The 15,068-nt window shown below is 42.0% G+C and overlaps 1 protein-coding gene across 4 annotated transcripts in view; it reads left to right on the top strand.

The window, feature by feature from the left end:
- LOC144498589 (coiled-coil domain-containing protein 91-like) overlaps positions 1 to 15,068 on the top strand; it is a 167,560-nt gene that overhangs the window by 78,987 nt on the left and 73,505 nt on the right. For all 4 annotated transcript variants that reach the window (XM_078219929.1, XM_078219926.1, XM_078219928.1 and 1 more), the window contains one exon: positions 6,813 to 6,890. In XM_078219929.1, coding sequence (XP_078076055.1) covers positions 6,813 to 6,890 — 78 coding nt within the window. The remainder of the gene's footprint in view (positions 1 to 6,812; positions 6,891 to 15,068) is intronic.

Here is a 15,068-nt window from a genome sequence, read left to right as displayed (position 1 = left end):
AGGCCAGCAATCGGGGCTGACCATCAGAGTGTGGGGGCGTGGGGCCAGTCTGCTGTGGGGGGGGTCGGGGCTGCAGGGGATGGTCGGGACTGCCGGTGGGGGTTGAGGGGAGTTGGGGTGGTGAGAGAAGCGAGGATGGGCCCGGGCATGTTAGTGGGGGTGAGGGGCTGGTCAGCGATTGAGCTGGCCAGCAATCGGGAGGCTGACAGACGGGGGTCACTGCCTATGCGCTGATCTTGGCGCTAATCAATTGGTGCATGGTCAGTGGCCTGCTCAGCGCTATGCTGCCGGCTTCTTCCGCAGGGATAGGCCCTGCCCCCTGATTTGAAAGGGATTTATGCTCGTGCACTCAGCAGTGCACAGAGTGTGGAAGATTCATTTTTAAACTCTCACTGAGAAAACCAACGTGATTTACTCCAGTTTTCATGCGAATTCAACACTTCAAATTTTTTTGGGAGAATCATCCCCTGCATGTTTCTGCCCCTTGTCCTTTAGATCAGGGGTCTCCAAACTACAGCCCGCGGGCCACATCTGGCCCGCAGCGGGCCGCTTCCAGATCGGAGTTTGGAGACCGCTGCTTTAGATAATCAGTCTCATGGAATATTTCTTGGCCATTTTCATAATAACCTCTGTTTATCATTTGGGTCTTTGAGCTTTTTACCTGAAGAGTTTGATATAAACTCAGGCCTCAAACCAAGAGACATCCATTTATCTTGGCTTTCACCTGGGCAGTTGTGCTTTTTATTCTTAAATATTTATCAATACTGCTCCAATATCAACTACTTCTAGTGCTTTCCTAAATGGCTGGGATTCTCCCAGCCCGCTGCGCTGGGAGAGAACAGCGGGGGGCTTATTGCGAGATTCGTGACCAGCGTCCTGCCAGTTGTGAGTCTCCAAGAAGCTTTTGTTCAGCGCAATCAGCTCTGCACCAGAAATCAGTAATCTCCAGGGATGCGAGTGTTCCCCCCCACCGGCCGTGAGTGGTTCCCACCAGCTGGGTTTACAACTATTCCCTACTGACAGGGAGCAGGCATCCTCACCCCACTGTTGGGGCTAAAGGCCATTGAGGCCCTCCTGGGAGGACGGGGCAGGGGGATGTCCCTTGGGCAGTGCCAGCCTGTCACCCTGACACTGCCCAAGGGGCACACTGGCACTGCCCATCAGGCACCTTGGCACTGCCCACTGGGCACCAGGCAGTTCCAAGGGGTAGGGGTCAGGGATGGCAGGGAATGCTGGAGGTGAAGCCTATTGGGGGGAGGGGGGTGATTGGTGGTGGTGGGGGGACCCATTGCCATTTTGCAAGTGGGATTGATGGGGGAAGGAGATGAGGGGGCGATTGGGGCTAGTCATCAGGGGGGATCGGGGCTGGTCATTGGGGGGGGCGTTGGGGCTGATCATCGGGATGGGGGGGTTGGGGCTGGTCACCGGACATGGGAGGGGTCGTGGCTGGCCATCAGGGGCTAGATTGGGGCTGGCCATCGGGGGGGGGTCTGGCAGGCCAGCAATTGGGGTGGGGGGGAAAGGACAGGGGGAGTCAGGAAGGCCAACGATTGGGGGGCCAGCGCCCATGCGCCGATTTCCGCACTGACAGATCGGCGCTTGCAGAGTAGCTCGCTCAGCTGGTCTCTCAGGCAGGATGAGGCCCGGCCCCCCACTTTTCAGCGTGAATCTGTCTGAGGCACTGAGTGTCGGAGATTCATTCAGCTAAGTACGCCCAAAAAACAGGCAGGAAATTCTCCTGTTTGCCCGCCCGTTGGGCTCTTAGTTTTGTTTTGGTAGAATCCCAGTCAATGTGTTTGTTATTATCTGCTGTAGTGAATCTTAGGTCATGTATTATCTACATGAACATTGAAAGGAACTTTGTAAAACTGCTTATGTCCCCGTACTTAATGCACTACTTGCTCCAGTTAAATGATGCAAGAATATACAGAAAAGAAAGGCTGCCAGTTAATTGTGTAATTGGAGTCCAATAGTTACTTAGTGATGTGTTAATGTTATGCTGAATGTTCTCTAGGTATGCCTGTTTCCCATCAAGTATGGATTAAATATGATTCAATGTTAGGGTTTTGTGATGAGCGCTTGCAGTTTGCTGCTCATTCATGCTGGCATGATGACAGGTTCAAGAGTTATTTAAGTTTTTTACATTTCTGTTGAATATGATTTTTTTTTTGTCACCTTTCCCCCTTTACCCTAATTATGTTTGTTTGTCTCTTTATGCATTCCGTTCATCATCATTCATGTTTTCCTAATTGAGTGGGACGGAAGGTGCCTGCTTCCAGGCTTCTGCTTTCTGTAACAAACTGTTATGAACAATTCTGGCAAAATGGTGCAGCTTTTCTCTCTCTGTTGTCTCTACTTTCCTTCGTCAAATTCTGTTCGCTAAACATTCCTGTGAAGTTTTATAGTGTGAGCACTTAACTGTGCTCTCTGCTAGTATTTTCCCCTTTTCCACAAGGGAGCTCAACTATATTTAAGGTGGGCTGAATTGATGAATGTCCACGACATGGACCTTTTGTGATTTATCCTGGTGGTTTAATACTGACTACAACTGCCCCTTCTCAGTCGGTAGTTTGTAAGTCATTTACATCTTGCAAACATTTCAGGTATATCACAGAATCCCTATACTTGCATAGTTCAAAGCATAAATACAGCAACACTGAATATGCTCTCATTATGGCTAACGATGATATAGCTACTAGGTCATTATTTGTATTGCATCTCTGTTATTTTTTTGCAGTTCGTTACTGGTTGTTCTGTGACATTTATTTTTATCTTCACTTCATGGCTTGCTCCCTGTCATTCACCTGTTAATAACATTTTAATTTTCATTCAGTAATCATAACATGATAGAAGTACACATTCAGTTTGAGGGCGAGGACTTTGGGTCTGAAACTGGTATATTAAACATAAATAAAGGTAATTATAAAGTTGGATAGTTAAAATAGGTTAACAGGTAAGATGGTAGATATGTAGTGGGAAGTATTTAAGGAGATATTTCATAATTCTCACCAAAGATAATTCCATTGCAAAAGAAATATTTTATGAGAAGGCTGTATCATCCATGACTAACTAAGGAAATAAGGATGGTATCAAATTAGTAGTAAAGGCTTGCAGTGCTGTGAAGGTTGGTGGTAGCCAGAAGATTGGGAACATTTTATAAACCAGCAAAGGATGATTTTAAAAAATAGAGGTTGAAAATTAGAATATGAGAGTAAACTAGCAAGAAATATAAAAACAGACAATAAGGGTCTGAACAAGTAGATAAAAAGGAAGGCTTGTTTTGTTTCTATTTGTAATTATAAAAATTCTTGCTAATTTTCTTACTATACATGTTAACTATATTCTTATTTTATAAAAGCTCCCTAGTGGATCATTTGAATCATACCTGAAGTGAAACATATCATGCTGGCTGAGGCAGCATGGTGGCACAGTGGTTAGCACTGCTGCCTCACAGCGCCAGAGACCCGGGTTCAATTCCAGCCTTGGGTCATTGTCTGTGCAGAGTTTGCACATTCTCCCCGTGTCTGTGTGGGTTTCCGCTGGTTTCCTCACACAGTCCAAAGATGTGCGGGTTAGGTTAGTTGGCCATGCTAAATTGACCCTAGTGTCAGGGGGATTAGCAGGGTAAATGTGTGGGGTTACGGGAATAGGACCTGGGTGGGATTGTGGTCAGTACAGATTCGATGAACCGAATGGCCTCCTTCTGTACTGTAGGAATTCTATGATTCTATAATTCTTACCCTAGTCAAATTCAAGATGCAAAACTTATGATTCAGGCGGGCTCCATAGAACACTTTGGAGTTTCTAACCTGAACCATAACAAGTGCCACGTCTATTTGCAATCTATATTAATGAATTGGATGAAGAAACAGAATGTGTTGTAGCTAAATATGCTGATGATGCAACGATAGGTAGGAAACCGAGTTGGGAGGAGGATACATGGCATCCGTAAGTTAGGGGTGACAAAAATTTGGTAGAATAGAATAGAATCCCTACAGTGCAGAAAGAGGCATTTGGCCCATCAAGCTTGCATTGACAACAATCCATCGAGGCCCTATCCTTGGAATTCTGTATTGACTCTGTTAATTTAGCCTGACATTAAGGGGCAATCAACCAAATCTGCACATCTTTGGACTGTGGGAAGAAGCCGGAGCACCCGGAGGAAACCCGGGGAGAATGTGCAAATTCCACACAGAGAGTCACCCGAGGCCAGAATTTAACGTGGGTCCCTGGCACTGTGAGGCAGCAGTGCTTGCCACTGTGCTGTCCTAGTGCCAGATGGAGCATAATGTGAGAAAATGTGAAGTTGTCTACTTTGGGATAAACAGAAAAGCAGAATATGAAGAGAGACTGCAGGATGCTGCAGCACATTAGAATCTGTGTGCCTTCGTACATGACTCACAGAAAGTTAGCACGTAGGTAGAGCAAGTGATTAGAAGGCAAATGAAAGGAAATGTTCCTCCAAGATAATTGGTGAATGAGATGGATTTTTACAGCAATTGATGATAGTTGTCATGATCGCCATTATGAAGGCAAGCTTTATGTTTCAGAATTATTAATTAAATTTAAATTCCACCAGCAGTTGTGGTGAAATTCAAATCCACATTCCAAGGACATAAACCTGGGCCTCTGGATTACTCGTATAATGACATTAGCATGGCACTACCATCTCCCCATTCTGTATTTCATTTCAGTTCAGCATTTATTTTAGCTATGACAAAATGATTTCATGTCTTGTGGTGCAGTGGGTAGCATCCTTACCTCTGTTTCCTTAACAATGTTTCTTTTATTTTTTCCATCCTTGTACAGAATGAATTTGATTTTTAATTTACCATGGTGGCAATTTCACTCATGACCTCTTAACGTTTTAACTTCTGTATCATGACCGCTACACTACCATACATGAGAGACTTTTATTAGGTTTTGTATTTCAGCTTGCATTTTAAGCTTTTAACAGAAGAAAGGTTGAATTAATAGCAAACAACTCAAGAATAGATTAAGGTCTTTTGTTTCAATTTGACAAACTCTAAACATAAAGAGCTAAGGAGGCTTGCTTTTTTGAATTTCTAGAAAATGTGGAAAAGACAACTTTTATTTTTTAAGCTTATTGAGTATTTTCTTTACTGCTATGAATAGTGAGGAAAATAGCTCAGTATTATCTTCACATCAACAAACATAATCAGGCAGAGCTAAATTGTCCCTGTGAATTTGACTCCTGTGAACTGGAGGACGAAGGTCAGAGAGACACAATGTCCATGTAAATTCAGTGAATATTGAAAGGGAAACCTACATTTGGAAACTGGGAAAGAGAGCATTGTGGTGAAGAGAGAAAGGAATCCCAGAGGGGAGAAGTTTTTTTAGCTTAAAAATCTATGAACTGTGAAGTAATAAAGCGTTTCACTATTTTTGAAGTAAACTATCTGTCACAGTGCACTCAAAAGTGAATTGGGGAGAGGTAGTATTTTGAAGAATACATGGTTTAAAATGTCCCATGAGAAAAGTTCACAAGAACTGTTGCATATTCATTGGACACCTGGGCCAGGAATCTAAAACTTCTACAAACTGCCTCGAAATGTTCTTGTGTTTTTAATGTGTCGAATGTCTTTGGGATCAATCTTCTTTCATTAATTCTACAAAACCAGCAGCAGCAGAATGACTGGATCCATGGTATTAATTGCCCCCAAAATCCTCCTTACCTATTTGCTGTAATTTATTAAGAGTTGTTAAGTTATGAACTCTTAACTTTAATAATTTACTAAATCTTTCAATTTACCTCCTGCTTATGGCTTCCCATCTCCAGCTTGCCACCTCTCTTGACTTGCCTCTTTACTCGACTCGCCAGTATCCTCCCTGACCATTCTGATCATTGCTTCCCTCCCGCTTGCCAATACCCCCCTATTCCTTGCTCCCCTCCCTGACCCTCTTACTTTGCAGCTTCTACTCGCTGTTTCCCTCCCTACTCCTCCTGCCAGCTGTCTCTCCCTCCTGCCTGCTCACTGCTTTGCCCTTTTGAGGGCTTGTTGCGAGTGAGGACTCAGGTGGGGGAGCAAGAAGGAGGAAGCAAGCAATTGAGTGAGAGGGGCTGCATGTGTGAGGGTGGAGGAGGAAGCAACCAGTGAGAGGGTCAGGAAAGGAGGTGGTGGGCAGAAAGGAGATGAGAGAGAGGCAGCAAGCAGGAGGCTCGGGGAGGGAAGTGGTAAGCTGGAGCAGGCAGGAGGATTGGATGGGAATAAAATTTGGGCTTTTGTTTTACCAAAACAGCAACTTCTTCAGTCTCAATCAGGTGACTATTCAAATACCTAAAGCATTCATACAAAGTTTTTATTTTGCTCTGTCTTGTTCATTTAGTTAAGTCACATTTGGATGAAGCAATGTGCAGTTTTTATCAAACAATTATTACATTATTTTCACGCATGTGAGAAATATTTAACTGCAGGTAAAACATGCAAACATTCTGTGAGAGTGAAATAATTGCCAATTCTTTAATTGGTGTTTGATTATATCATTATTTGTCACAATTAAATTTTGATTGTCTTGTCTTGCTTTGAGTTGCTCAGATTCTGCAGTTTCAAACTGTTGCCATTATCATGCTTATCTTTTTATGTTGATAACTGAAAACTTGCCCAATTTTTAAACTGTGTCCCCTAGTTCTGGCCTCTCCCACAAGGGGAACAGATGTATTGGCATCATTTCCATGCTTAACATGCTTAAAAATCATGTTACCAAAGTAGTATTGACAGCTGAATACTGTAGTAACATCTTTAAAAGTCTCCATTCTGAAGCTTTAACAACATGTAATACTCTGTTTGCAGGAGAAACATAAACTTGAACTGGAAGACCTGAGAAAAGCTGGTCATGATGCTCTGAGCATTATCATTGAAGAATTTAAGGTTAGTTTCCTGAATAGCAGAACAGGCTGAATGGGGCTAAATGGCCTACTCCTTTTCCAATGATTTATTAGTTCAGAAAAATATTGGTTGCCAAAATTTTCACAACAGTGGCTAATGTATACAGCACTTAACTCAGTGGTTCCCAAAAGGTGCGGCGCGCCACACTGGTGCGGCGAGAGAGGATGGCAAGTGTGGTGGGAAGATTCAAGGACAATCAAAGAAACATTTAAACATGGTTTAAACAAGCATTGCTTTACACTTTCTGGATGTCCCATGATCATATTATAAAGTAGTTGTGTTCTATGTTATGAATCAAGCACTGCGAGGAGTTTTTTTTTGTTTTTGAATGCATTTCTTATCAATAAAAAATTCGGTGTGGCGCGAACAAATTTTTATTCCGAAAGTGCGGCCTAGTGAAAAAAGTTTGGGAACCACTGACTTAACTTATAGGAAGCATAAAACTTAGCCAATTGTGTATAATCAATTCAAAAGTTAAATGGGATGAATCCATTTTCCATCATAAAAAATTTTGTTGGCTCTTCAGAGGAACTCTGCCTTCTAGTGTACTTACGGATATTAATGTAAAACAATTACTTTTGTCTGATCATGTCGTTAAGTTCCAAAAAGCTTCTCAGCTAAAGCAAACAGAAGGTTGTAACCTTTTAATCTTTTAAAATTCATATTTTCTAACTTGATGTTGCTTTCTGATGTTCAACTGATAATCAAAAATATAAGTATATTAATACCAACAATGTGTTTGAACATATGAATTGGGAGCAGGTGTAGGTCAGTCAGCCCCTCAAGCCTGTTCCACCATTCAATAATATCATTGCTGTTCTGAATATGTCCTCAATGCCATTATCCTGCCTATCCCAATATCCTTTTGATTCCCTTGCTAGTCAAGAGTCTAGCCACCTCTGCCTTAAAAATATTCAATGATCCTGCCTCTACTGTTCTTGGGAAAAGAGAATCCATGACCCTCAGAGAGAAGATATTTCTCTTCATCTGCATCTTAAATGGGAGCCCCTTTATTTTTAAACTGTGTCCCCTAGTTCTGGCCTCTCCCACAAGGGGAAACATCCAATTTGTAAAGCGCCCTCAGGATCTTAATGCATTTTAACGTTTCAATAAGATCACCTCTCATTCTTCTAAACTCCAATGAATACAGGTCTTTCCTCTTAAGATAAACCCCACTGCCACCCACTCATCCCAGGTATCAATCGAGTGTACCTTCTCAGAGCTGCTTCAAATGCAATTATGTTCTTTCTTAAATAAGGGGACCAAAACTGTACACAGTACTCCAGATGTGAAATATCAGTGCCCTGTACAACTGTAGAAAAACATCCCTACTTTCATATTCCATTCCCCTTGCAATAAATGACAACATTCCATTTGCCTTTCTAACCATTTGCTGTACTTATTATTTTTTTGTGATTCATATACCAGGACACCCAGAGTGCCCTCTGTACCTCAGAGTTCTGCAATCTCTCTTCTTTTAAATAATATATTACTTTTTCATTCTTCATGTCAAAGTGAACAAGTTCACACTTTTCCACATTATACTTCATCTGCCAAATGTTTGCCCATTCACATAAGCTTTCCATAGCCCTTTTCAGACCTCTTATGTCCCCTTCACTACTTCCCTGCCTATCTTTGAGTCAATGGGTGGGATTTTCCGACCATGCTCGCCTCAAGGTCGGAAATTCCCACCTGAGATCAGCAGACCTTTGCATGGTCCTGCCCTGCCCACTACGATCCCCATGGTGGGTGGGACAGAAAATTCCGCCTATTAGTCAATTTAACAACTGTACATTCCATCCTTTTACCCAAATCATTGATATAGTTTGTAAATAGATGAGGCCCCTATGGCACTTCACTTGTTGCATCTTGCTAACCTTGCTTACCATTTATGCCTATCCTGGTTCCTGTTAGCTAACCAATCCTCTATTGGCATTAATATGTTACCCCCTACACTATGAGCCCTTGGTGCGGTAAAGATTGAAGAAGTTGGTTTTGTGGAGGGGTTTAGAGGAGAGGGAGCAGAGTGTGAAAACCTGAAATTACAGACATGGGTGGTGAGGTTAAGGATGTTATTGGGGTGGGAATGATGCACACGCTGGAGTTGGAAATAGTATTTGTGAGCTGGAGGAGATGAAGGACTTTGGAGTTATGCAGTAATGCAAAACAAAAGAACTGGGAGTAACAGAGACAGAACAAGTTAACCATGACATGAAGAGCAATCAAGGTAACCCAGAAGTGCAACTAAATACAACCCTGTAAGATGCAGGATGGAAAGGGGCTGATGTATTCCTTACATGATTTGGGTCCTTAATGAAGTATTTAAATGATGTACTTTGTATCTATTTCCCTGCCTGTAATGTAGGAATGGTTTATTGATTGTAATTTTAATTCGATTTTAACCATTTGATATCCTGTCCACAAAGTCCCAGTTATCTGCTGAATTTGTCTATTTTTGTTACTGTATGATTGTTACATGTTTATATGTTTTTAATCTGATTACTTAATCTATGTATTTTTTTCGATGTAAGCTACACTAATTCAGTCTTCGGGCTGCAAATATTATTAAGAAACCATTATTAATAAATATTTAAGCAGTTGTGGCACTGGACTGAATTCACACTAATATGGAAGGAAAATGCATTTCAATCTGTGAAGATATAAACATATTCAATGAATTCTTCGATCTATGAAACAAAAAACAATGACTCTTTGAATTACAAATGTAAAGATCAATACAAAAGTTTGTGACGCAAGTCATCCTTGTTTCTCCCTCTTCCCATAACCAGGCTTTTTGTTTTCAGAGGTGCTCCATCTAGTGGTATGTCTGAAAGTTTTATTTTAATTGTCCATTTTAAGACCTGGACCAGTGGCCAGTTATTGATGGTGAATGTTGCCACTACATATGTTATATGTAGTGGCAACATGTATTTATAGGGGCGGCACGGTAGCACAGTGGGGGCGGCACGGTAGCACAGTGGTTAGCACTGCTGCTTCACAGCTCCAGGGTCCCGGGTTCGATTCCCGGCTCGAGTCACTGTCTGTGTGGAGTTTGCACATTCTCCTCGTGTCTGCGTGGGTTTCCTCCGGGTGCTCCGGTTTCCTCCCACAGTCCAAAGATGTGCGGGTTAGGTTGATTGGCCAGGTTAAAAATTGCCCCTTAGAGTCCTGGGATGTGTAGGTTAGAGGGATTAGTGGGTAAATATGTGGGGGTAGGGCCTGGGTGGGATTGTGGTCGGTGCAGACTCGCTGGGCCGAATGGCCTCCTTCTGCACTGTAGGGTTTCTATGATTCTATATTATTTTAGGTAAGTATTTTTGGCAAACTAATCCACATTTGTTGAAAGATTATTCTGTCTTTGCTATCGTATGGTGCGTTGCTAAACACAACATCAACAATTCTTCATCTGCTGGTGTGAAGAGCAAAGGATACAAATATTAATACAGGCAGCATTGCTGTGTGTTGAATAAGAGGTTTGCTTTTTTAAGACTCCCAGCATATTGATACTAAATTGCATCTTCAGTTTTGTTTCAAGATTGTTGAGAAGTCACTTGAAATTAAGTTTTAAACAGTTGGTAACTTAGTAGTTCACAGTGCAGAATTTACAATTTACATCTTGTAAAATTACACTTAGCACATCAGATGTACAAGTTTCAAGTATCATTTCAAACATTATACAAGTTCAAAGATATCCCAGTGCAGTCTACTTTTTTATACAGTGTATTTACAAGCACTCATCACAGTGGATGACTTACTCCATTGTTTCCGTTTATTCAACACAATGTTTCTTTGTGGCTCTATACACCGTTTCTGACTTCACTCTTTTAGATATGGTTAATTAGTAGTTCATATATTTTTATGACATTGAACAGGAAAACTGCCTGGTATAATCTGATAAATCACAATCAGCAAATCAGCTTTTGGCCATTTGTTGGAGTAAAAGTCTGGAATAAGATGTAAAAATAGTTCATTAATTAGGGTATTAAAATTCAAATGCCTTGTGATTTAAAACAAACTTTATGTATGTTGTAGATAAATAACATAGTTAATTACATGCTGTGATAAGCTATGCATATTTCAAAGTTTCCATTCTGGGTAGAACATTCTTAAAGGGACACTGCCGTCCTTTCAGGAAGATTAATGGGTCAACTCAGTTCCTGGAGTAAGCACTTTTAAAATCTCTTTTCCCACATCCACTGGGAATTATCCTGCTTTAGTGGATGTGCTATTTCAATTGAATAAATTTTCCTTATTTTAGATATAGATCTTTGATGCTTTAATTGGTGACATTGCGCCATTCTGTATTTTTTGTTTAGCATCTAATCAATTTCATATCTCCATTTTACAAGGCTAATTATAGCCAAATGTTAATGAGTCACTTTGGCAGTATTCCCCCGATATGGTCTTTCTGCTATTTTCACGAGCTGTTGCAAAATAAACAGAATAGAATTATATAATGGGGATTGGATTGTTTTGTTGATCTTGAACTAGTTAAGAAGATGCAAACAGGAGCAAGCCATTCAGCACCTAGAACCTGCTCTAATGTTCATTTAGATCCTGACTGATTTGCACCGCAACAGTATTTACCCACCTTAACTCCATATCACCTGATATACCTACCCAGCAAAAATCTATCAATTTCAGTTTTGAAAGCTCCAAATGGCAAGGGGTGTCATGGCTGGACTGCCCCTTCTAGCCCTGGCAGACCTGAAGATCACCCCTAGCATGGTGACTTAGGCAGCTCTGTGCTCAATTTCTGCATTCCTGCCTGTCAGCTGTGAAAATTCTGAAGTGGCCAGGTCACTTCAACCTCCATGTCCCCCGGTCACCAGGCAGGATTTTAAATCTTGCTGTGCATGTACCTGTGAATAGACAGGAACAAACCTTTTCCCTTGGTGGAGGGATCAATGACTAGGGGGCATAGATTTAAGGTAAGGTTTAGAGGGGATGTGAGGAAAAACATTTCACCCAAAGGGTGGTGGGAGTCTAGAACTTTGCCTGAAAGAATGAGTCACAGAGGTTTACAGCATGGAAACAGGCCCTTTTGGCCCAACTTGTCCAGTACCTTTTTTTTAACGACTAAGCTAGTCCCAATTGCCCGCGCTTGGCCTCTATCTCTCGATAGCCATCTTACTCATGTAACTGTCTAAATGCTTTTAAAAGACAAAATTGTATCCACCTCTACTACTACCTCTGGCAGTTTGTTCCAGACAGTCATCACCCTCTGTGTGAAAAATTGCCCCCCTGGACCCTTTTGTATCTCTCCCCTCTCACCTTGAACTATGCCCTCTAGTTTTAGACTCCCCAAGATATTGACTATCCAGCTGATCTATGCCCCTCATTATTTTATAGACCTCTATAAGATCACTCCTATGCCTTCCAGGCACCAGAGAAAAAAGTCCCAGTCTATCCAACCTCTCCTTATAATTCAAACCATCAAGTCTTGGTAGCATCCTATAAATCTTTTCTGCATTCTTTCTAGTTTAATAATATCCTTAATGGTGGAGTGACAGATCCTCATAACATTTAAGAAGCATTTGTGCACTTGCAATGCCAAGGCATAAAAGGACACTGGCCAAGTGTTGGAAAATGGGATTAAAATAGTTGGGTGGTTTGTCTTTGACTGGTGCAGAAGTGATGGGCCAAAGGGCCTTTTTTCTGTGCTGTACATCTCTATGACTAAATGACATTCGTGAGTCAAATGGGTTTTTATGACAAGTGCCTTTCATGGTCATCATTAGACTTTTAATTCTAGATTTTTACTGGAATCAAATTTCACCATCTGTCATGGTGGGATTCGCACCTGGATCCCCAGATTGAATTCAGTTTGAAGTGATGAAGCAGTCACCATATCTGTTGTGTTATACATACAGAGTCCTTGCTTGTTCAGATAACAGTTGATTATGAAACTGTGTCCCATATTGCAGCTATATATAGGGGAATTTCCCGTTCTGCCCGCCATGGGAATTGTAGCAGGCGGGGGGCTTACCATGCAAAGGTCCATTGACGGGGGGGAGTTTTCCGATTTTGAGGTGAGTGTTCGTGGCTGGAAAATCCCACCCATAAACTGGAAATATAAATTCTGCACAAGGTTTTTATTTTTAAAATAAACTTAATTTTCTGCAGAGGGGAGAACCCTTGTAAACAGGAATTTAAAACAAAAACATTCAAAAATCTATGTCGAGTTGCAAATCAAACTTGTATCTGCATAATTATTGCCTTATGACGTCAATAAGTTAAACAGTTAGATTTAAACTAAGGTAGAGGTAACTTCCTGTCATCAGTGTAATCATTGAACAGAAACAAAGTGGATGGGAAGTTAACACAGTTGGAACTTTCCATTTGTGCACAAGTAATCATCTTGAAAGCACAAGCTGGGAAGTTTGCCATTTGGTGAAACTTTATTGTTGCAATTAAGTGATATTTGTTGTAAATAAAAGTTGTTTGTATTAAGATAGTTTCTTTTTGTTCAGGCCTATCAATTTCATTTCTTGAAGTTTGGTGTATGTGTCGAATTATTTAGATTTTGAACAGGTCTACTCTGATGTTGCTCATGTAGATTCAGAGGTTCTATAAGTACAGGGATAGTAAGCCAAATTGTATTACTAAGTACATTGACTTATCAACATTTGGAGTCACCCAGGAGGCATCCTGGGATCACTGGGAATAGTATGTGAGTCTGTTGGTCATGGAGCCTCAGCTTGGCTAGTATTTCAAATGGAAAATCCTGGGTTCCAAGACCATTGGAATCGGGAATTGGCTACTGAGGGGTGGGGAGGTCTCAGAGTCTCAAAGCAACTTCAGGATGAGGGAATGCTGGAATTATGTTCTAGAGTGTGTGATCGCAGAAGGGCTTTTGGGAGTGTGGGAGAAAACTGTAGAAAGGGAACCTAATGTCAAGTAGAGATGTTAGAGTTTTGGAGCATGTTTGGGTGGGTGGGTGGGTAGGGAAGGGGGGGGGGCACAGTGGGGGAGTTGATGGTGGTGGTGAAGGATGGGGTTTGGGGAAAGACTGTCAAAACATTGAAAATTTGCTAGAATCTGACAATATAGCCAGAAGCAGTGTCTAACAGCCTATTGGGGAATGTAGCTTATGAGAATGAAACTCAAACTGTCATTGGCTTTTTGGAATTATTAGTTCCATAACCCACCATGTGGTCCTCCTATTTTCAGCTTTCCTTGGCCTGCCTACAGCTTGTTTAGCACTTTCACCATTACCACACTCTCACTTTTCAATTGGTTCTTGTCATTATATTCCTGAAAGCATGAAACATACATTTGAATTTCCTATAATTGGTGGATGGAAAATTAAGGCTTTTGTGCAGTTTCCTGAAATGCCCTTCTGGCATGCATGAAAACAGCAGAAAAGGAAAATTCAACAAGCAACTACCGAATCTGGCAACTTGTAGTATCTTAATAAATGTATCTCAAAGGTCTATCTTGTCTGCATTTAATACACTTATAAATAGTCTAGCCTTAAAAGTGGTTCTGAAGAGGAAGACGTTTAATGCAATTTAATTTATTTGACATTTTCTTATGTCAAATTATTTTCTTATTTTCAATGGTCTCAAAAGCAACAGAGAAAGCTCAGAGTGCGCCATCTCTCGACATCTCAAAGCACCTTGCCCATTAAACTATGACTGCGACAATTGTGCAGCGTTTTGGTGAGATCATGGTCGGGATTCTCCCCAAAAAATTTAAGTTCCCAACGTGTGGGAAAATGGAAGTAACTCCCGGCGGTTCTTTTAGCGTACTTACCAGAATAAATCTCCAACACTCTGAGCACTGCACTGTAGGATTCTATGAGTGCCTCAGCGGGATTCACTCTGGAAAGTAGGGGGCGGGGCCTATTCCCACCTGAGGGGCCGGCAGCATAGTGCTGAGCGGGCCACTGCGCATATGCCAATCTGCAGAGATCAGTGCATGTGCAGTGGCCCCCCATTGCCGGCCTCCAAATCGCTGGCCAGCCCCGCAACCCCCTTGATTGCTGGCCTTCCCTTTCCCCTCCCACCCACGATCATTGGCCTGCTGGACCTCCCTGGGACAGCCTCAAATCTCTCGCCAGGCCCGATCTCCCCGCCCTCGGCCAGCCCTGAACCCCTCAGACAGTCCCGAGCTCCCCTTCTTTCGATGACCAGCCCCGACCCCCCCTCCTCATCC

The sequence above is a fragment of the Mustelus asterias genome, chromosome 9 (assembly GCF_964213995.1).
Source record: "Mustelus asterias chromosome 9, sMusAst1.hap1.1, whole genome shotgun sequence".
Taxonomy (NCBI): Eukaryota; Metazoa; Chordata; class Chondrichthyes; order Carcharhiniformes; family Triakidae; genus Mustelus; species Mustelus asterias.
The sequence above is the reverse complement of the archived record's forward strand: the minus strand, read 5'-3'. Positions and strand labels throughout refer to the sequence as shown.